Genomic DNA, 23,792 nt, shown 5'->3' with positions numbered 1-23,792 from the left:
TGTTTCAGTCATTAATAAGAATTTTAAATTCAGTATATACAATGCAAGTCACATTGAAAAAAACAATCTATGACTGAAAAATGTGGGAAAGATATGCATATGAGACAGTTAGGGAAATCAAAATCTGTTTTTAGACTGCACCAAAGCAGTCAAACTAATGTAAGCTGAAGGTTGTGCTTTTGTAAGTTCTCTCAGTCATGACATTTCCATATTTAAGAATATGTACAGAAGTTTTTGTACCAGAATACAGCAGAAGTGTCTACAGTTAAAGGAGAAAGGCTACATAATAAATATGTGCATCACTGCTGAGACATGTTGTCTTGATATTCTGAATTACTTGAACATAGGTTAACCAGGGGTGGATGCACAGTCACACCACGTTACCTGATATGGTGGTCTGCATTTTATATGAAGACGTGAATCGGTAAACCATCTAATCCACACACCTATGAAGAAAGCTAAACTCAGGCAAATGTGTATTCCTTCCTTGAATTCTATCTTTCATACAAGACAAACATTGTGTCTATTGTAACATTGCATGTAAGTATCAAATGTGACATTTATAACAAGGTTTGGTGCCAAGCATCCAATTTCATATAATGCAGCTTCAAGGCCCATATGCTTATTCTGTCAAGAAGCAAAACTATAGGCCATTATGGGTAATTAAATGTTGTTCCCAACATTATCAGGGACGGCAGTTAGGGTCCAAACCCCTAGGTAGCAGAAGGAGTTATGGAAGGAGGGCAAGAAAATGTAATATTTTTTTAAAAGGATTATTATTTATTTATTTTGGCAGGGAAAATAAAGACATTGAGACATGACTACATCACATGTTCTTCATTAATAAGTGTGACATCAACCAATGAAATACAGGATATGCACAGTTAAGCACTGCTTTTTTTTTTAATCTCATTGCATTATGACCAAAATTTATGTAATTCAGATGTGGTTATCCTCTAGTGCCTGATTATATATGTATCAATATATACTTTTTAGTAATGTTCAAAAAGAAAAAATAAAGTCAGACTTTGTTTCGAGGCAGTTATATGAGGTACTTCGGGAACAAATTGTCTTGTTTTGATTTTATTTTTTTTCATTTTATCTTCAGTTTGACTGCGATAGACTGGATAAGTAATAAACACTTCAATCCTCTGTGCAGGCAGGTGAGGTCTGAATGCTAAGTTTAATTTCTGTGTCTTTGCACTACACTGAGGTCATGTTCTTTTGAAGATTTTAGGAACATAGGGATGCTGGCACCAAATATGCTAACATTTACCCAGCTGGTATAATAATAACTGGTGCATATAGATTTTATTTTCTCTATTTTGTGTTTGTCTATGTCCTCATGAATAATTAAAAAATGTGTGTAATTCAGTGGAAGAACTGAGTTGCCCAGCAGGGTTGTCCTTTTTGATGTCCTGAGAATACAGTAAAGCTAATCAGTGGGGTCCAAAAACATAGAAAAGAAATTAGACAAAAAGCAAAAGACAAAAGGCAACAGGAAGGAAGAAGAAAAAGAAGAAAAAAAAATGGGAAAAAGAAACAGAAAAAGATTAAGAGGGAAAAAAAAAAAAAGAGAGAGAGAGAGAGAGAAATTCAAAATAAAAGGAAGTAAGGACTGGAGTAAATTTGGGGAAAATATAACTGAACACTGTGACTTATAAGTGGCAACACACCTACCTGGCTCTGGCTACCTAGATGAGCATTTGTCACTGTCAAAGTCTGAGTTGGATGCTGTAGAACAAGCTTAGAAACAAGCACCTACATCACACAGTGACTTTTGCCCACCACTGTGTCATTTACTTCCACAGGGCCTTGCATCAGGGAGTAAATGATAATTGAATGTGGCATCACAGACCATTGTGAGGAGGAGGATGGGCAGTAATCTTTGGGATTTTCTTTGATGAAAAATGAGGAGAAGGATTGGAAACCTCTGGAAGCTGTGCAAAACTACGAGACTCAGCCTCCTCCCAGAAGCCTGCTACAATGCAATGCATGCAATGCACTTGTCCAGTTCCGGAAGTTGGAATATAGGAGGAAAAGGGCATAGCTTTTCCCTCATAGCAGGCTGTGCTTGTTTGCTGTGAAGATGCAAAGATATGGGAAATAAGAATGTGTTCTCTCATTCACATCATTTTTTCACATTACAACATCTGGATAGAATCTGCACATATTACCTTTGCAGTCATCAATGTCCTCATTCACAGATTTTAATTATTTTTTTTTTCACTTACAGCATGAAAATTCCCATCACTGATCTTTAAGGGCCCACAAACAAAAGGAGTTTGTTTATGTGTGATATGGGGACTGCTGGTGCAAACTGCAAGGCAACAGCATGAAAGTCAGTTTACTGTGGTGCAGAAGCTAGTCCTACAAGCAGTTTTGTTAAGGAGGACATTGCTATGTGAGGCTGTGGTTACTCATCTACATGTAGCTTTGCCACCTATTCCAGCCTGCCCACATCTTGCCACCCCCATCTCCAGTCACAGGTTGCTGCCTCTGCCTTGATGCAACTGCACATGCAATTGCTTCTTAATCTAATTTTGTTCTAACACTAAGGTTTTCTGAAGCTAACAAGCTTTTGGACAGAAATATGGCATGGATCAACATATACAGTGATGCATATCTATGGTTATGCAGGCTGGGGCCCTAAAGAGGTTAGGAGAAAATTTGTTTCATAATGCACATTTCACTAGAGATATTCTGATTTTTCTTGTTTTACAGCAGTTCTGGAGCAAGACTGGATGCATAAATGAGGCTGACCAGTGTTTTGAGACATACATACAACTCTTCATGAGGCAATTCTCATTCTGATGCAACTTGCTGGCATGTGTTAAGGCTGATTTTTTTTCCCAAGTTAAGCCAGCAGGGAGCTTGTGTTCATCTTCCCTGTTATAATCAAGCAGGCTTAACAAACCTGTTCAGTTTTCATTTCCTCATGGACTAGAAAGAAGGGATTCAATTTGAAGTATGATACTTATATTTAGGTACCTTAAAAGTACTGTGCACTTAGATTAGTTTTTCAATACATATATATACATATAATTCTCAAAATTAGTAGAAATATTTTCCAGAAAATGTTAGAAGACTTTAACTTTTTTTTTTTTTCTGTTTTTGTTCAGAGAGAATATTATTTACCCTGGAGCTAACAGAGAGTATTTTAGATTTAATGCAGTTACAAAGAGCATGTTTAACTGTATTTGAAGAAAACAAAACCAAAAACAACACAAGAAAACCTCACGTTGTACTATTCAGTCCTGAGCCCTTTTATGAAAATAGCAGAAGTGCATTGTATGGTAGCAGGAAAATAGAAGGAACGGTTTCTGCAGAACCAAAGCTGATCAAAATAGTATCATCCAAAAGGCAAATTCATTTCTTTTTCTGAAGTGAATGGATCTAGGGCTAGCATAAGCTAGCAAATTTAACTGATGTGCGTTCTTAAATCACATCTGAGTTACAAGACTTCTGAAGAAGTTTAAATAGATAATAAGGAGAGAATGCTTAGTCAGTATCACTTTATAAGTAATGGATAATAATACCTTTTTGATATAGGGCATGTTTTGTTTTGTTTTGTTTACTAATAAGAAGTTAAAATTGCCTAGTTGGCAACTTTTTTGTTATTTATTTCTTATTGCTCTCCTACAATATTGACTGATGGGATTTAAAAGTTAGTTGTGCAGATGTTATAGTTGTTTGTGTTATAGTTACACAGAACACTAGAAAACCTTTCAATATTCAAAAACAAACAAACAAACAAAGCAATTATAAACAGAGATCCATAGTGCCTTTATAAATGTTAGGAGCTTTACAAAACCTAGGATCTTCAGAAGGAACACGTGCATCCCTCTAAGTCACCTACCTCAGAAATAACTATGTTCCAGATCTGCAAATGAAACTAGAGAAACAGCGGTACATTTTTTTCTACTTACACCTCAAATACAAATAAAATTAAGTCATACATGTAAGTGAACCAACTCACAGAAGGTAGATCATGCTCAGAGCCAGCATAACAAAAGAGGTTTAAGCAAAGCTATGGGGGCAGGCAGAAACAGGGCAGGAACACAGTTTCTGACAGCTCAGCCAATGAGCAATGTCTTGTTAAGCTACTGAGACACCACTGCATTTGAGCAGGTGCCCATAACTCCTGTAAACATGGACTAGTAAATCATAGCTTCGTCTTACCCCCAACACTTGGCATCCTAGAAGACTCCTGATGACTACTAGATTTGTTGCGGTTCTGATTTTTCCTTTTATTGTTGGCTGCTCGGACAGAACGGAAAAGTACTTCGCTCGCCTTGAAGAATGCAACCATGAATGGCTGTTTTGACTGAGGCCCTTGTCTTCCAACCAGGCCAGCAGATTTAACATTGATACTTCGACCTATAAAGCAATGGAAATCACAAGTTATATACATTATGTGAAGTTCTGCCCCTCCTGAAGCCACACTGAGATTTCCACCAGTGACTGAAGGAAGGCAAGGATTTTGCCCATAACCTTGAAGTTACATGAATAGAAATCCTAACCTTCTTTTGTTTAAGAGAACTTAAAGGACAAAAAATTCAACAGTTTACAAAAGTTTCAACAGCTTTACAGGTAGTTTGTCATTGCATGAAAGTACAGTCTCCATACACTGTATATATTATTCAATACATGGATATTTTAATTCAGTCTCATGTATACAATTATAGAAATGAAAAAATAAATGAGTCCCATTAAGATCTATAGGCTATCAAAAGGATAATGTAATGCAGTCATCTAGTTTTTGCATCGCTTGGGTGTCAGATGTGGAAACTTATATCCCCAAAGCAAATACATGGCAAAGAGAAGCGTGGATAATAAATATACCTCTGCTTTAAAAACAAATATTGTACAGTGTTACTCAAACTGATGTCCATTCACTAGTAAAAGTAGGAAGGTGTTCAGTTGCTCAAGAGAACAGGGTTTGAAATATGGACTTTATTGATTTTGGTTCGGTACCCAAGGGATGTGCATATTTCTCTAAAATATTTGTTCAGCCAGGACCATGTGGTAGCCTCACTATACTATAGGATCTAAACCTCAGTAAAAGAAAAGAAAGCAAAACAAGTCACTGAAACTGCATCAGTGACATTTTAGCAAATAAACCCTTGCTCTTAACAGAATTTATTTTGGCAGCATAAACACTTTTGTGCATACGTGTATTATGCAGAGCCCTTCAACCGTCAGAAAACGAGACAGTGTCATGTGAAGCTGTGCAGCTGTGCTGGGTGGGGGACACAGAGGTCCTTTAAATGGGGAGGCGCAGGCACAAGCATCGCCCGCGCTGCGGCATCAGGGCATCGGAGGACTCCTCTAAACTGGCTGGAAGCGTTTGTTGCGTAGACAACAAAGGAGCATCTGCCTCGCTAACCTGCAATACTGTTAGCTTAATCACCCTGAAAGAGAACTTACAAATAAGCCTAGGAATCAACCTTATAGAAATAAGCATATAGGTTTCCTTTTCAAACACAAACGTACAGTGGCTGTACGCCAGAGTCTATATTTCTTAGAAAAACTCTATCACTGGCGTAAATGAAAGAGGCAGTTTGATTTGTGGTTAAAGTAGTTTCCATTCTACTTCCACTGTAACAAATGTATTAATTCAGCTCAGACTTCCTCCTTCTGGCAGCCCTTTTGCAGTAAAAAGAGAAATTAGAAGTTCCAGCCAAATACCATACCTTGAACTGACCCACTTCAATACATAAACACTTTTACAACATGTTTATTCAGGTGTAGCACTTTAAATTGGTTTAAGATGTTTCCAGTGACAGAGAGCCCAGCAAAGGCAGGAGAAGAACTGAGAAAGTTAGCAGTTATGGAGCAGAGTAATTGGCAACATATTCTGAACAATTTTGATAATTACTTTTTTGACTGCAAGGGAAAAATATATTTGTTGAAGCTTCTGATTTCATTTTAAATGACTTTTTAGTCTTGTGTTTCTTTAATTCTTCTTTTCATGTATTTATGTATGTAACTATTAAATAATTCAGTAACATTAATTTCTGTATGTTCAAATATTCTGTTGCAAGTCAGATATGAAAAACTGTACAGACTATTCTCTATTCATTGAACATGGACAAACCAACCTCTTACCACAAAGTTCCAAGTTTCCCCTCATTTCTAGAGGGAATATTTTTTATTATTTTTCTTTATTTTTTGTTCCAATGACTTTCAGAATTTTAATTTTATCTGTAAAAGATTAATACCTTACTGGTGGACATTTTAAGAATACTTTTAGATTTATATACTGAGTGCTGTAAAGATGTGTGTAGGTTTTCTGAATTTAAATCTAGGTTCTCTGAATTTACAATGGTGGATATTGTGTGCGAAGCAAAATATCCTTCAAACCAATGTGAACTCCCTTTAAAATAACTTTTAATATTATTAAGTTTCCTCTGGGTTTCCTTTAGACTTCAGCAATGAGATGACTATTAAGATTCCACAAGTTAGGGCTTACTTACTTATTCAGGGTATAGAGATATACCATAAAAATTAAGCCTGTAACCCACAGCCTTTTTACACACAGAAACAGTTTATGTGACTTTATTCCTTTATTTGTTTGATCTTTTAAGCAGCCAGCCTGAGTTTTTAGGACCCGTTTTTTCAGTTCATGAATAGTATATGCACTGAATCTGCTCCTAGTGAAGTTAAGACAAAAATGTTTATTGGCTTCAATGGGTTCATCATCAAATTTCTCTCTCTTGGTTTATCATATACCTTAGCTTAACTCTGACCTTCAGACGACGAAGCAATCAAAATATACACTGCCCTTGAGACACTAAATTTCTTCTGAGGAGGCTCTCTGAACTGTTTGGTTTTGAAGTTCAAACTATTTTGAAATTCAAACTACATATGTCTCCATTTTAGGTTGCTTCTGTGCAAAAGAAAGTTTGTATTTACAGAACTTCTATTGTCCTTTAGTGAAAACCGCTGAAAAACATCAAGCATTTTGCTATAGCAGGAGCTCAGTCAAAGTCTTGTCATAGTCTTGCAGACCACACCTTTTTCTGTAGCATGGATTTCAGGACACAGTAAGAAAAATCTTACCCTAACCTGAACTGGTCTTTGTAGCAAGAAGCATCCATGGGCTTCACTTTTAGTAAGTGGTTGTAGTTTATCATTTATAGTAACCATTTATAAAACCTTTCTCTTGGCCTCAGTGGCAACTGGAAATTCAGGTCTCTCTACCACAGTTGTTCCCTACTGTGATACTTGAGCAGCATTTCCTAAAGTCACCTGAGTGGCTCAGGTTGACCCCATATCTTCCCTGACGGCTTCACCCAACTGGAAAACCAAAAGAGCAAGGTGTATCTCTACCTCTCTTGAGAATGTCTGAAGAAGAATCAAATATGGTCAAGCATTCTGAAACCGGCTTTATTTTTATACTTCTATCATATCTTTAATCCTAAGGATTTCAAAGATTTATTTTTTTTTTCAGACTGTATAGATGCACACAATGTAAGAAACCAGCAGTTGGTGATGCCCACTTCACTGAACCTAGCCACTGCATTTGAGATACACCTAGCAAAAATAAATAAGTGCAATAGATGGACTTTGTGCAGGGACAATCTAGAGCCGTTGTATTCCTCTTATTCTGGCATGTGCTTTTCAATCCTGCTATGATAATTTATTGTCTCTTTTCCATATTGACAGGTATATTCAGGGACTTAAAACTTGTTTAAAGCATTATGTCCCAAATCTGCTCAACTCCTTACTTCTTATTCATATGATTCTGAGTCCTTGGCAAGATGTGTTTGTTTAACTTGGCATTTAAACTTATTTTTGGCTTTTCTTCTATTTGATAGTAAAGTGCCCTTAGCAGTTTGCATAAAAGGTTGTGTGGAAGTGCTGGTCTGAGTGACTGAACTGAATTAATATTATTTCCTTTTTAACATTCTCTTATAATAAAGGAACATCTGTTTCAAAAATAGCTGTGACATTCAGCTTAAAAGGTACTACCTCAACAATGCTATTAATTTCTTTTTTTTTTTTCTTCTTTTTTTTTTTTCTTTTTTTCTTTTTCTTTTTTAAACCTACAGAATAAGAACAGCACTCAGGATAAACACTCTGGAGCTATTTGTTGTGTCACTCCTTTGAATGGTTTTCTGCTGTCACATGCAGTAACAGCATACACCTCCTTTCATAAACTGATTGAGTCCCATCTTAAAAATTCATTTTCTTCCCCAGCTACTCCAAATGGAAATGCAAGAGCGTTTCAAGCTTTCAATAATAATCTGTCTCACAGTCCTGACTTGGAGAGATCACCTCATTTTTCATGGCATTCTGAATCCTGACTTTTTCTGAGATCGCCAGCATGGATGCCAGTGACAGTGGTAAGATTTGTGACCTGGCTCTCTCTCCTCATGCAATATATATTTTATGTAAGGCATTGAGCAGACACTAATTTTGCAAGAGCTTTCAGCCATTATGTGTTTTGGCCAGATTTACACTGGCAACACAGGACAACGAGTGATTCCAAGATCCATTATTTTGTCCTGAGTCATCGAACTGCAGCAAACCACTCATTTTGTTATGAAAAACAAGCACTTATTTACTTTCAAAAGTGTTCAACAAGCCACAAAACACATTTTACAGATTAACCACTACTTCTAGGTCACAGTAGTTATTTTGGTAATAATTTTACATATTTGTAGATAGAATTATGAAATTCAGTGATGTTGGGAATTCATTTCTGGTCTGTTGAAAAAAATACCAAAACATTCCAATGACACATCTATGGTTTTCTTCTTGTGGGGAGTGATCCCCATGAAGACTGGGGAAGTCCTTTTGGAGAAAGACCCTGAGTATACAAGGTCCAATAATGTCTAACTTGAGCAAACACACTTCTAAGGTTCTGAGTCTGAAAGCTCACTAGGTAGTTTCAAAATTAGATAGAAATTTGCTTGATTTCTCATGCTTGAACAGTGTTCTTGTGAGCAATGGGACTTCATGGAAACAACAGAATTGAGGGAGAGTTTGGCTATCAAAGCTTAAATAAAGATTTATTTAAAAAATGAAAAAAGAAAAGCTAACAACACAAATATGATGGTCCATATATAAGGCATCCACAATCTTCCAACTCTGAAGTATTTTATACTCTCTCTACTGGATTACCTCCATAAACTGTTGCACAAACTTTTCCTTTGGTGGACACATTTATCTACATGGACATAAAATACAGCTTTTGAAACAAGTTTCATGTATTTTATTGACTTGTCTGCTCCCTGGAGGCTTTAAGGAATTCTGAAAAATGGGTGGTCTTGGATGGTCTGCTGTGTCATTTTCCGAGGCTTCGCAGCTTTAGTCAAAACTGAAGTTCCAGCCTTTGTTATTAAAATCTTACATTCTGTTGTTTTTATTCTGTTCAGTTAAATGAATTTTGCATATCTTTTTTTTTTTTTTTGTGTGTTGATTTTGGTATTCATAAAGCTCTTGAAGAAATCACTTGGGATAATTTGTGAACACGTTAGGAACCATGGCATGTTGTATAATGCAGCAGGACCATGTATGCTTACACAAAAAAATCAGATGTAATCATACACAAAAACTCTTAAGTGCTTGATTTATCCTTTGTATTTAGTATATTTAAACGGTGAATTGTCTATGGGAGCCCTAAGGCTTTTCTGAACAGTTAAGAATTTGTTCAGGAAGACCATAAAACAAGGAAAGATTAGATTAATTGGTCATCCACGAAAGTATAAAATGGATAAAAGTACAAAATGGATAAAAAAGTTCTGAATGAAACTAAGCAAAAACTCTTACTATTATTATTCCTAAACTACTGGTTTAGAAACTACTGGTTTAGCTTAGATGCTGATGTATTCTTCATCTGCCTGGGAAGCAGGGCAGGGGGGGAGATGCACAGCCAAACAGCCAGGACCAGTATGCTCCAGTGTGCACTGGTGGCAGGGGCAGGAGCCTCTCTCAAGTAAGTGTGCCCGTACTAACACAGAATGTGTTCACGTTGCTGGCTACAAGCAGATGCATGAAAATGCTGATGGTATTTCTGACCCAGCTGGAAACAGGTTACACCTATTTGCAAAAAGTAAGGGGTGCCCTGGAGCGCTCCCAGGTGCTGGAGCTGGACCATCCGCACTTCTTGGGGCCACCCAAGGTGCTGTTACCATGCTCACGGCCAGTGCCAGCTGTCCCCAGGCTCTCCTGTGGTGGCTGCCATGTGGCCACCCTTTTTCTGGATGCTGAGAGAGTCGTCCCTCTGGCTTGTTTCACACCAGCAGAGCTCAGTGCCCCACAGTATTCCCAAGCATGTTTAATTTACTCATATAACTTTGGCCAAAGTCAGCTCTGAACCAGAACTCATGTAGCTGTACTTAGGCAGTGCTTGAGCCCAAGCTAATAAAACCTGCTGAGGGGCAGGATATATTAGCTTGGGTTCAGTGCTGTGCTAACATGGCTATATGGCTTCCAGATGGCTCAGAATTTAGGCAGAGCTATTGCCTGCCAAAGTCCATATATATATCAATATATATATATATCCTAAATTCCCCCACTGTAAGGACGCTAATGAAGGTGAAATCACTCCTGATGATTTTGCCTTGTAAATACCAGCTCCACCAAAGAACTTAAATGTGACAACCCAGCATCATCCTCTGGTCTACCTGCCAGATACTGTGGTCACATAGGGTAGGTGCCAAGGTTGACTGGGGCAACCTCGGAATGAGATTAGTAACACTGAGTGTTGTAAAGGAGAGGTCAAGGCCAACGTGAAAGTGTGCAGCCAACTGCCTGTAAGAGCCAGGGTGTTGCCACAGTTTGTTATGGGTTAAAAGCAATTTGGCCACCTCCTGCAGTGCATTCCCCAGAAGAGAAGGTGGACATGCTGCCTCTAAAAGCTTCATAGGAGAAAAGGAAAGGACCTTGAAAGTCCCAGGCTGAGATGAGGAGAAGGTAAAAAAAAAAAAAAAAACAACCAAACAACCAACCAAACAAAAAAAAACAGGGATATAGGGTCTCCTAGTGTCTCCCCCATGACACCGAAGAAGCAGCTCCCCAGTCTTTCTTGTAGCATGTAGGAGTAGGAGCCAACGTCCCCTTCCAGGGGACACATGTAGTAGTGTACCCAAGTACGTGCTGGAGAAAGACTTGGCCTTCCCCAGCCTTCACTTGGATCAGGGAACCTATTTTTGTTCAAGTTTCCCTTTGCTCTGAGGAAAAGAATAAAATACCTGAAGTAAGAGTCAGTCAGGGAACTGAAGATTGTTGTTGTCTGCCTACCTCAAACAGCAAGGAAGTCTAAGAAAACCTGCCTTAGGACTACATGATAACAGAAATCACCTTAATCAGCTTGGGTTTTTCAAAGTACCAACTCTGTGATGCACAGGCTGATGGAAAATAAGCTGAGAGCCATGGCAGCAGTCCATGGCAGGAAAACACACAGAAGTACAGGCTACGAAGGCTACCCAGGATGTTATATTGAAGTGTGTATATTTGGGATCTGTTTCTTTTTTTTTTTTTTTTTTTTCTTATGGATCAACAGTAATCATAATTACACGCTTTCTCGCTCTCCCATTTTCTGTAGACAACATTAGGTTCTCCTCAGCACTGACATAAACAGCAAAAAGAAGGCTCCTGCAGATTTGTACTTTTCCATTAGAAGTGATGTGCAAATTGCTAACTTCTAATTATAAAAATGTTAAGTGTTAATACAAAGGTGCTGACTCACTGGAACATGTTTTAAGTCGTAGGACACATATGGTATATATACAGGAAAAGCATCACATGGAGCATTTCAAATCGTTTCTGCATCTGCATTGATTTTATGCTGCAATTCATCTAACACCCGCACTTCCATCAGTGTGAAAATGATCACCTCTCATTTTAAACACCATGGAGAGTTTTGGTGTCAAAAGGAGGGAAATGGCCAAAAGGAGATGCTGTAGAATGCTGAGGAGACTTTAAAAAAGAGAATCAAAAAAAAAAAAAAAAAAAAAAAAGAACCTTAATTTACCACAGCCCCAGGGAAACAGTGCATTATATGTTGACAGCTTCCATATGTGTCATGCAAACCTTTATTCTTACTGTTCAAAATAAAATGTCCCATTAAGAGAAAAAGTCTACATTTCATGTGAAAATGATGCGTATGATACCAAATACTGTCTTAAAGAGAAAAGAAAACACATTCCAATGTCATGTGGCTTTTTGTATTTTTTCAGCATTTTCAAAGGGGGGAAAATATGAATTACAGCAACCAGACATTGTTCCAGAGTTGTTTTTATCACACTGTTATATTAAATAGCTACTTTTTTTTTTTTTATTCCTTACATAGACATTATTATTTTATATGTATCTTCTTCAGGGATCACTAGAGAATTTTATCTCCACAAGTAATTGCTTAAAAAGTCACTGAAAGACAACCATAAGAAAGATTACTATTAATGATAATGATAACAACACAGTAGCACCCTGAAGTCTCAGAAATTACCAGGGTCTTATCACAAATATCTCTCCAGTTATGGGGGCAGACCTCCTATACTTCCCATAAACATAATGGGCAGCTGAAGGCATGTGGAAAGGTACTTCAGACCTGCATGGCCTGAAGTTTCCTTGAGCCAATGGCAGGTTTTTCTATTGCTTTGAATGAGTCCCTGGGTTTTGGTAGGGAAGTGGTTGGAGGAAAGGTGGGTGGGGTTCTCTGGGTTGCAAACAGAGTCCACTACAAACTGAGTCATGTACAAAAATTCATGTTTCATCTGTACACAAACATGTCATTCGACTGCTGGTGTTTCTAATAGCTTCCAGAAGTAACAGCAACCCAATAAAAATAATCAAAGCCTTAAGAGCAAAATTGTAAGAGCATGAAAGGATGATTTTCCTTATGCTAAAATGAAGCGGTATAGCACAGGTCTTCCCAATAGTTTTGAGAATTCTAAATTTTGAGAATTCTCTGGAAGGGCATTCTTCTTGCATGAATAAACTGAAAAGGGAACAGAAAGTGAGGAAAGAGGAGAATTCCCTCCTCACTTGAGCAGCTGTGTTGAGAAATTCAAATAAGTGAGGTGCAGAAGGTAAAGCTGCCTGTGGCTTTGGAATTTAAAATAGAAAATTATCTATCACCTTTCTGATCTTGGGAGTAAGACAGAGGAAATATTTATATAAACTGTTCTTTTACAATTTCTTCAGTGTATTAATCTAAAGGTTTCCTTTTATCCATACAAACTTTCCTGCTGTTTCCTGCTGTTTCCTGAATGAATATAAGGTTGAGGCTAGAACCAACAAATTGCTAGTTCCAGGATTTCTTAATGAGTGCCTTTCATGGGTATTTCATTTTCAAGAATTTCTTTTTTTGAATCTCTGGTGGGGGGGGGGGGGGTGCGTGGGGGGGGAGGACTGTTAAGGATGGAGTTTATTCTGGAACAGCAAAACTGGCTGGGAGCCAGTCCACCTCATTGGATGACTGACGGAGGTGTCACCTCTCCAAAATGTTAAGGTCTTAAAACTGGCCTTAACAAAACCATGCCCATGCACAGCTCATGCTCAGGTGTAGGCCATTTGAAGAGTCGAATGCAGCAGCAATGTGGTCAACTTAGTATCCGTGCCTTCCTTTTCTGCTGACTGTATCTGAACTTTGTGAGCAATGTTAGGTGAAATTGTGCACCCCAGTTCAAGGCTTTTCACAGCACTGTGCCTAAAGGAGGACATCAGAGCCCATGGCAGCCTTTTCCATAACTCTCCAGCAGCCAGAGCACTTGCCAGAAAAGTATGAGGGGCTTTGTTCACAGCCCAGCTGAGCCTGAGGGAGAATGCAGATCAAAAACAATGAGAAAATATAGCCAGAACAAAGAAGAAAAAAAATATATATTAATCCTTACACCAGGGTTTCTTCTGCTACTCATTAACATTATGTCAGCTAAGGTTTAGATTAACTGGCATCATAGATCCCCTGACCTCTGACACAGAAAGCTTTTTGACAAGAAAGAGCCAAATCTGAAAGTTTGCTTGTAAAGTAATACAGATTAAGTGAACCATCACAGAAAAAAGGTATATAATTCTCTTTGTATTAGTTTCTAAATAAGTCTAAGAAAGAACACCTCTAAAAACCGTGTTTTGCACTGAGATGCATTTTCACTTTTTAATAAACTGTATAACTGTGAATAATGTAGTAGTCGAGTAAATTTGTCCTATAAAAAACCCACAGTTATTACTTCAGATTTGTTAGAATTCTTTCTAATTTTCAGCAAATAAATTTTTTCAAGATTTCAAAGTTTTGACCCATTTCAAGGTAAAAAAGTTTTGAGGTTAATGTTTTTTTTGAAGGATAGAAAAACAATTTCCAAATTACCCTATTCTTAACCTCTCTACAGCATTAGTATCAGGGTCTAGGAGGTCATTTCTGAAATATTCAGAGGTTGTTTTATACCTTTCTCCATGCTTCAGCCCAGAAAGATATTTAGAAACTTTATAAACTAAAAATTCCACAAATCTGCTAGAATGTCCTAACTGCATGTAGGTAATCATCAGTGGAAGAACATTAAAATGGAACTTGATTTTTCATGTAAGAACTTTTATCCCAAACTTCATTTAATTTAGCTTGATTCAGTTAGCCTTATAATTGTTATATTCTACAGAATTAAGAACAATAAACAGTTTCCAGACCGTAGCTGCAGCAGGACAAGCCTATGTTCTTCATTTATAAACCCTCCATGGATTGCCACCCAGCAGAGTTAAAAAACACCCATCCAGAAAAGGTTCAGGGCAACAGGATGACAAGAGCATATACGGACTTATGATCTATAGTAAATCTCTTACCGTCCCCAGTTTCAGCGCAGAGCTGCAAGCCCAGATTGTTCTGTGGATTAATCACCCAGTGATTGCTGGTCACAGTAATGTCAAACACAAACCAGCCCACATCAGAAGCTTGAGCCTTTCTTGTGTCTAACAGGAACAAGTCTGCATCCCTAAATTAAAGAAAATAGAAAGTTACGACATCCAAATATTATTACTTTTTGCCCTTAACTTCCTTGCTGACAATAACTTCCTCCAGCCCAAATGAATAATCCTTTGACACATCCTCATCATAACGCAGCATAGCATGTGCTGTAGCCAGCATATAATTGTTAAGTATAATATAGGTATTTCCCCTTACAAGCCTATCTGAAATGACTCTCATCATATGAAAGCTGCAGTTCTGGAAAATCTGAAAAATCTAGCTTCCTGATATAAATACACAAAATATGCAATTGAGACTGTGTATAAAGGATTCATCTTTCAGCACCAGAACGTCTCAGGAATATTAAATTTTATAAACCGTCCAGTGCAAAAGACAAAAAATGTCAAAATCACGTTCCAATTTCAACTAAATTCAAAGGAATAGCATTGCTAAAAAAGTCTGTTATTAATAACATATGACAGCAGTTATATCATATAACGAAACATGAATATATGACAGTTTCATATTAGTACAGATGTTTAGAAAATAAGTCTATATATCAAAGTAGAAATTATATATCGATTCAATAACGTAATTATTACATTTTAACCCTTGATTCCCTGGTATATTCTCAGATTTGTTCCCATGAAATTTTCCAGTAATTCAGAAGGGCTGCTCAGGGGAGTTAGTATAATTGTGTTACTAAATGTTTAGCATGGGTCGTTTATTTGTTCTGTTTTCACATATCTCCTGACACAATTGGTTCCAGAACCACATCTGTATCACAAATAATTTACTGCAATGAACATACTAAAAACAAGATATTTAACTCTCATCAGTTTCATTTTACATGCTTCTACAAAGCAGCACGCATTATTAGAAACTGTTTTCACCATTTAAGCCTTTTAAACTTAAATCTATTGTTAGAGAAACCTATTCCTTTTCTGCCATAAATAGTAATCAAAACAACAATACCAAGAAAAAAGTGTTTTACTTTACATTTTGACTGTCCAAAACAACTAAAGACAGACTTGGCTTGCACGGACCTTAAAGCTGAATTGTTACCTTACAGACAGCATGAATATATGCTTAAAGAAGTAGGAGAGATGGAAACAGTCTTTGTGTATAATAAGTAAATTTAAAATTATGACATTCCTGTCACTGTATTCTTATGCTGCTTAATCACAATGACATGGTAGGAATTTACTGTTTTATCTTGACTAACCACTTTACACGTACTACAAGCCTTTTACACTGAAAAAACATCTTGCTTAGCTCTTGAAACAGTGCTTGTTCAACGCTTAGAAAAATAAGACAAAATGCACTCAGACAAGCATACAACATTTGCTTACATGTGAGAAATATCTACATAATCAGGTCAAAGAGCTCAGCAACAATGAAGGATTTTTTTTTTTTTTTTTTTTTTTTTTTTTTTTTTTTTTTTTTTTTAGGTAAAGGAAATTGAAAGAGCTTTCTTTAAATTTGTCTTTTTGCCTTCCTTTAAGGGATAATCTTTTGCTGGGCTCGTACCGTTTGTGTTCTAATAGAACACTGTGAATGACCACACAAGGAGAAAACATACCTTCTCCCTCTGGAGCTAACATGAAAACAGTCTTACGATTTAAAAGAGCCTGACTCGCTACACTAGCACTGAACAAATTAACAACGTACCACAAGCTCATAAATAGTACTCTCTGGAGTCTTAAATGCCCATTTTTTCTCTAATAAGCAGTTTTATCAGAACTTTAAAACTGAATGGTATAATTCTGAATGCGACAGGCTTTGACATGGTTATTTGTAAATATATTGTGTATCATTCAATAAATTTAATAGAAAACTGTAAAACTGTTTAGAATATAAAGTATTGCAATATTACAGTGCCATAATTTCACATTTGTATTGTCTCCTCCTGGAATACATAATCATTTTCCCATATAGATTCTGTCAGCTCCAAACTTTGCTGTGAATAATATAAAAAGTCCTCAAAAGTCAGTGTGTGCAATATCTAAGTGCCAGCTCAGAATAGGGGACTACTAATGGTGCAGCCCAGAAATCTGTATAAAAGATAGATTTTCTCCTGCAGTGTGGCTTTATTATTCTGTACAGCAGCAGAAATTCACACCACTTTGTCTTGGCATTGATATGTCAATCTTCTTGCCTACCTTCCTGCAAGCAGGATCTAGCTATGGTAATAGCCAGCAGACTGTTCTTACCCATTTACTCAGAAAACAAACTAAAAATAAGTTGTGAGCACCTAGAGAAAAATAGAACTGATTCTTAAGAACAGATGGTGAAATAGAGAAAAAGTCTCCAGATCAGTGCAAATGATTTGGTCCACACAATAGTCATTTACTACAGAAATTCAAAATATTACTCAGGACAATAAGTGTTTTTTCGTTTGTTTGTTGGTTTGTTTGTTTTGTTTTGTTTTGTTTTGTTTTGTTTTGTTTTGTTTTCCAGAATTCGTATAACATCAGGTGAAAACCAGACCCTTCAAAAGTCAGTGACAGCTCAGGGTTCAGTTTTCCACCATTATTTGAAATTTCTCATCACATTTTGTGACATTTTTAATTTTAAAAGTCTCTTTTATTCTGTGAAGAGAAATAAAGCAAACAAACAAACAAAAATCACACTTAAGATGAAAAACAGCTGCAAATTTTGGCTCTAGTGTTTTTTTTTTTTTAAAATCTATTTAAAATTACAACATATGATAAAAAAAGCAAGGCATTATGTTGTAAATAGCATGAAATGCAACAATGAACACATTCAGACAGAATACAGCTGATTGTCTTTACCTTTATGGAGGCTGTTTAAGCTTAGTTGGACCCAAACAGCCCATTGTCTACAACAGAAATGCTACCATAGTCAAGAATCTCAGCAAAGAGGCTACGGTCAGAACGTCTAAGAAGCTCCAGATCTCCTGGGTCATTTAAGCAAGGAAAGGTGGAATAAACCATCTATACGTTCCTTGACAGCCAGCAAAGTTTTTGACTAGATCAAATCATGACTACTATTACTATGTAATTGGCCATCCCCATAACGCTGCTTCACCTCTCGCCTCATTCCAGAAAGCTGCTCTAGTATCTTAATGCCACTTGAGGATTCCCTAATGCAGGAAGAATCCTTCGGGTTTAGTTAAATTAGTGGCTAGCTGCCACCAGATCATGAACAAGGATTTGGCCTGTTGGAGCACATTACTTTCGTCATGAGAAAAGATCAGGGCAGGAGTACATTGGCAGGGCCAAGTAGGAAAGTTTGCTTTGCCATTGGCTGTGCTTTACACTTTTCCTTAGAACAAATAGAAAACTTCAATCTCAAAGACTGTCATTTCAGCAAACTCTGAGTGAATTCAATAAGTATGCTTCAGCAGCCATGCTGCCATAGAGACAGAAAAATGTCTGCAACTATAAAGTCAGCAACACAGAAGCAATAAACCATGACCACGTCTTGCCTAAAGGCATAGCAAAATCTGTAGCAGGTTGTAGGACTCCATCGGATACCCACATTTCCCATTCAGAGAAAAGAAAGGTGGATGGCCAGGGTCAAACTGAGCAGCTCTGTTGTGGTATGACACTAGCAGGGAGTGTGGAGCATGGCAGTTGCACAAAAATTTGCAGCTAAATCTGAAAATTTTGCACCTAAAATCTCATGTACACATGTAGGACAAACTCTTGAAGTCTGAGCCCCAAAGCAAAAACTGAAACTTTATTGCAGAAACCAATAATACAATATTTTTGGGAGCTCTTCTGTCTGGAGTTATAAAGAAGCAAGTAGGAAAATTTCCTAATTTCTAATATGAGCACTAGAGAGGCTGTGATCTTCTCCTACCTCAACACATTTACCTCCATATACCTCCATATAGTCCATGTATAAGTACAGACCAGCAAAATCAGCAATAGGAGGGAAACACTTGACGATTAGACTAAGTCTGAAGTTTCCTTAGTTATACTAGTGAAAAGCAAATATTGCACATGCACCTTTCTGGCATCGTGATTCCATCAGAAGACAAGGGGCTTTTATACTTATAAATGGAAATATATATATATTAATATATATTATATATATTATATATAAAATTATGTTTATAAATAGAAATGGTGCTTTTAGAAATGTGAAGAATTAGAAATGCTTAGAAATGTGAAGATGAGATATTGAAAGAAAGTGCTAGTATTCTGCAATGGTTTAATAGAGACAATTGTCATTTTAACAAGCCAGATGCTATTTAAGTTTCATCTTGCTTCAAAGGATTAAGCTGTTTTCCCTTTTGTGAAATAGAACGGAAATCACTCACTGAGAAAACATAAAAACAAAAAAACAAAACCCATTAAAATGGATTAGAAAATCAACTTTTCCCATTAGTTCTTAAAAATAAAATTAATTCTGTTGAGCTTGAAGGTAAAGAGCTTTCATCACCCTAGCCTTGACCTATACTCTTCAAATGGGTATATTTTTTTCCCTTCCTGTTTCATTCCTTCCTCCAAGAAGCTTCTTTGGGGACCTATATCAACCAAAATTTTGTAAGCTGGACACAGAGGAAAAAAATCCTGCACTAATCTAGTAAGAAAGCAGAAGATACTCTGGAAGGATAAGTGCTTTCCCACCTGTTGGTTCTGCTCCATTGACACAAAATAACTCCCTGTTTATAACCATAACGATTTTATAACTTGGTGTTCAGAGATCTCACCTGGAAGGTACAAGCTCAATGTTCTACTTACAGGGTTCTTACTTAAACTACTAAATAGTTTAGCTACTTTGCCTCAACAAATCTGGTAATTTACTAATTTTTGTAGGTTTTGCACAGTCTTGGAAATATGTCACTTGCACTGTTCTACATACTCAGAATCGGAGATTTGCTCATGTGTGACATATTTGCTCTAATTTTAGTGTTATTGTAAGCACCATGTGTCATCTTAAAGACAGTGCATGACTCCATCTTTTAATCATGTTCTGCAGAACATTAAAAGACATACAAAAAAAGCCACACTCCTTCAAAAGTCAGCAAAGTTGAACACTCTATCTGTCTTTAAGGAGCTAGCTGAGTCTTGGCTTATAGTATGTCAGTGTTGGCAAATGGTGTATTTCCCAAATCCAGACACTTAACTGAGTTTACAAATCCACCATTTGCTCACCAAGAACATGAACCTTCACCTCCCCTGTCCATGGGCAGACTGTTTGATGAGATTGGATATGCAACTCTCCATAAACCTGGAATAAATTACATTTAAGATAAGTTTTATTCTTGCTCAGTATTTGTTGTCGTTGCCTAGGACTTAATGCAACACAAGCCACAGCGATAGCAATAATGCCTTGCCAAGGGTACATTTATGGTCAGTTATCACCTCTCTAATTCAGATAGAAACCTGGGACATTGTTTCAGGCATAACACACTTATGCTGGCAAGGTACCTGTTGGGATACTCCTTGATGATCTGGTATATGCTAATCTGAATTGTTTCATTCTCAAAGCGGCTGTTGCTTCGATCTTTGTATATCCTGAATTCAGCTGCTGTCACTGCTTCTCCATGTGGGATTTGAGTAAGGTCAAACCGAAATTCCTTGTAGTGCCTTCGCTGGTGGGAGAAGTCCTTGTCTCTTTCAACTGTTAGAAAAAGAGTTGAATGCAAATTAAAGAGACAAAGTGAGAGACAACACCCATTTCCCATGCTTAATAGAGTGTTCCCCATGCTTAGGAGTAAACAAACAGGACAATATAAAACTGTGCAAATAATAAAACCACAAGCCCAGACATACTTCCAGTTAAAGGAAATTCCACAAGCTAAGTGTCTTCAGTTCAAAAGGAAAAACCCTCAGTGGCTTTTATAAAAATTCCAGAAGCCAGAGTGGAAAGAATATAAAAAATAATAATAATTAAAAAAAAAAAAAAAAAGAAAGAAAAAGAAAGAAGGCATGTTGTAAAGTAACTAGAAATATGGACAAACTTAAAGCTGCAGAAGGATTTAGGACTTCAGTTTAGTTGTAAGCCCAGCAGCAGTAATGCCAGAGATGTAGGTGACTTTGTAAAACACTAATAGCCACTAATATCCAGGCAGCTGAGAGGAAAGTTGATCATTCCCTCTCAATGTAATAAATCCTGAAGTAGTGCTAAAGTGCACTACAACCACTATATATTCAAGAAGTGGTCGCGTATAAATTAACACATGCTGTAGTCTAATGGCATCAGTGTCATCTTGCTAGTGGTCAGAAGGAGCCGTGAATCAGGGCTGAGAGGTTCTGGCACCCCAACAGCAAAGGCAGGGGTGTTCCTGGCTTGAGGCGCCCCCTCAAACAGGAAGGGTGTGCAGGGCAGCTGCCAGAGTTTCTGACACCACAATTTAAAGAACAAAACAAAACAACTAAACTCATTACTGCTTAATTCAGGATCACACGGAATTTTAAAGTGGAGTGGACAAAGCATTTTAGCTGATTTCACTGTACAACTGATTTTGGGCTAATTCAGATGTTTGCTGCGGTTCTGGCCCTGAGCTGGGAGCCACTCCTGCAAAGAAGTATCTGTTTTGATGTGGCAAGTGAACATACAGGCCATAGTTCAGACATAGATTGTCTGAACATATCAGACAATAGAGAATTGTCTGATAACCATTCTCCAGGACAAATAGTTCGATTTAAGAGATGTGGAAAGGAAAATCATCCATGGTTTTCCCTTCTATGGAGTGTAACATTGACCTGTGAAGAAGCTGTGCCTAGTGCCCCGTGGCAGTGGAGAAATTCTACCTTCCTCCTGAGGTGCATTGCCGGACTGATGGTGGACAAAGCCAAACACTCAGAGCTGGGATTCAATTCAGATAACCAGATAAAGATTTGTGACTGCACCCAGCTGCACTAAACGCTCCATCCTACAACCCTTGCTCTCTTACTGAGTTTTGGCATTAACAGTCCTGAGATCTGAGAGAGGAACAACCTCAGTTCCGAAAATGTGTAGGTATAGATTACTTCATTACATGTATAAACAATAAAATATATGTATTATTACAATAGATGTATATTTATACTTATATATTCATGTTTATGTTTACATCTGCATAAATTTACATACATACACAATGCATTTGTACACAATGTGTTTGTACATATATTTAAGTAGTATGCATGTTATAATGCATATGTAGCCTTACAAAACAGAAATCTGCCAAAAGAAAAACCTGTTTTGGTGTTGCCATATAAAGTTATGGTTATGGACATATTAAAATGAAAGCAACTGAAGCAAAAGTATTTACATTATTTTCAGAGCAGTAGTTAGCAGCTAAGTCACCTGTGGCCACAGAGGTATCCCTTACAGTACACTTCCCTTTCATCCCTGCAAAAATGTAAACTATTCTTGTTTTTATAAGCACAGTTTTTGAAAACATACAAAACTGTGTTGCCTTAAGAATCACCAAAAATAAAATATATAGGCTATAAGAACACTTTATCTTCAGTGAAAATAACTTTCTCTTGGCTGACAAAAGGAAAATTGTCTGCTAACTGCAAGGTTTACTTGGCTCAAGTGTGTATTTGGCTTACGTGGGTTTGCCATCTTACACTACGTAGAAAAAGTAAAGCAGAAAAGAGGCAGAAGCATGTAAACGGGCTGCTCTGTACCTGGAGATGAATGGGCTGCTACTGAAGAGAAACAGGATACGGTCTATTTAGCAGCTCCGCTGCTTGGCTCTAAGCTGTGAGATATATACAGAGATCTAACTTGAGGTTTGGGGTCTGTTTGCCTTTTTTTTTTTTTTTTTAAATGTACATTTCTGAAAGGACTTGGCAGAGATTAGCATATGCAAATGCTCTGAACCAGGGAGGATTTTTCTAGTATGAAGAGTCTGCCACAAGTTTCTAATGTTGTAGCTGAGGATTGCTGGGCTAACGTGGGACAGATATGTCAATAATCTGCAAATGAAAGATATATTAAAGCCAGAATTAATGTAGCAGTAATATATTGGGTTTGTGTTTATTCAACAAGTATTTACCAGCATTCATGGGTAACTAAGCACAACTCACTGTGAGTAAGCACTGGAGAATTAGACTGAGTAAAAGTATTAAATGCCAGTACTCCTGGCCTGAGCTGTTTTTATTTGGGTTTGAGGTTTCTTTTTGTCTACTTTCTTACAAGTACATTCTAATTAATAACATTAGTTTGGAAACAGCAGTTGTCTCCATATACACTGCAGTTTGGACACAAACCTCTACAACACACTGCAATAACACCGACGGGATTCTCTCAGGACCACTCACAACTGCTGGAAGAATACTGATAGCCCTTGTCTGTAGAGCCCCAAATTAATTATTACAGCTAACACAGATATTACTTATCCACATATAACCCAGGAAGAGACAGCACTGCCATCTGAAAGGGACAGAATTTCAGATTTTCCTTAGGCCTAGATTTGCCAGGACAGAATTGGCAGGCAAGGCAGGTCTAGAAGTAGCAAGAGACTCCACAAATAAAGGGTTGTATAAAACAGGCACTAAAATTCATGAAAAACTCTGATTCCAGGGAAGTCCCACCCTCTGCATCGGAGCCAGATTCTCAACCCGTAAATTTCTGTAAGCCAAAGCACAAAACATAAAAACAATTTTTATGAATTTAGACAAGTCAAGATCTTGCATTATATAGCAGACTGGAAAACAAACAAACAAACAAACAAAAAAAACAAAACAAACAATGTTGTGGTATTGTCTAGTGACTTGAATTACAAAATATAAAAGATAAATGTTATTTAATGATACTGAGTATTTTAATACAGAAAATAATATACAAACCTAGATCTCTTCTACATCTAAAAAGTGTCTTGTTAGGAAAGACTTTGAATGCACAGTAAGGTGTCTTATCGGGTCCATTGCACTGCTGAAATGACATGGAGTGCAGAGGAGCACCATGTCTCAAG

General features: G+C 37.2%; 1 protein-coding gene across 1 annotated transcript in view; it reads right to left on the bottom strand.

Annotated features, from left to right (window-relative positions):
- Nucleotides 1-23,792, bottom strand: part of BMP5 (bone morphogenetic protein 5) — a 53,979-nt gene that overhangs the window by 9,812 nt on the left and 20,375 nt on the right. The window contains exons 2-4 of the mRNA XM_032183494.1: nt 20,311-20,503; nt 14,785-14,933; nt 4,183-4,380 (exon numbers count right to left, since the gene is read on the bottom strand). Of these exons, the coding sequence (XP_032039385.1) occupies nt 4,183-4,380; nt 14,785-14,933; nt 20,311-20,503 (540 nt within the window). The remainder of the gene's footprint in view (nt 1-4,182; nt 4,381-14,784; nt 14,934-20,310; nt 20,504-23,792) is intronic.

Source organism: Aythya fuligula, chromosome 3 (genome assembly GCF_009819795.1).
Source record: "Aythya fuligula isolate bAytFul2 chromosome 3, bAytFul2.pri, whole genome shotgun sequence".
Taxonomy (NCBI): domain Eukaryota; kingdom Metazoa; phylum Chordata; class Aves; order Anseriformes; family Anatidae; genus Aythya; species Aythya fuligula.
Note: the sequence above shows the minus strand (reverse complement) of the source record. Positions and strands in the feature narration are given on the sequence as shown.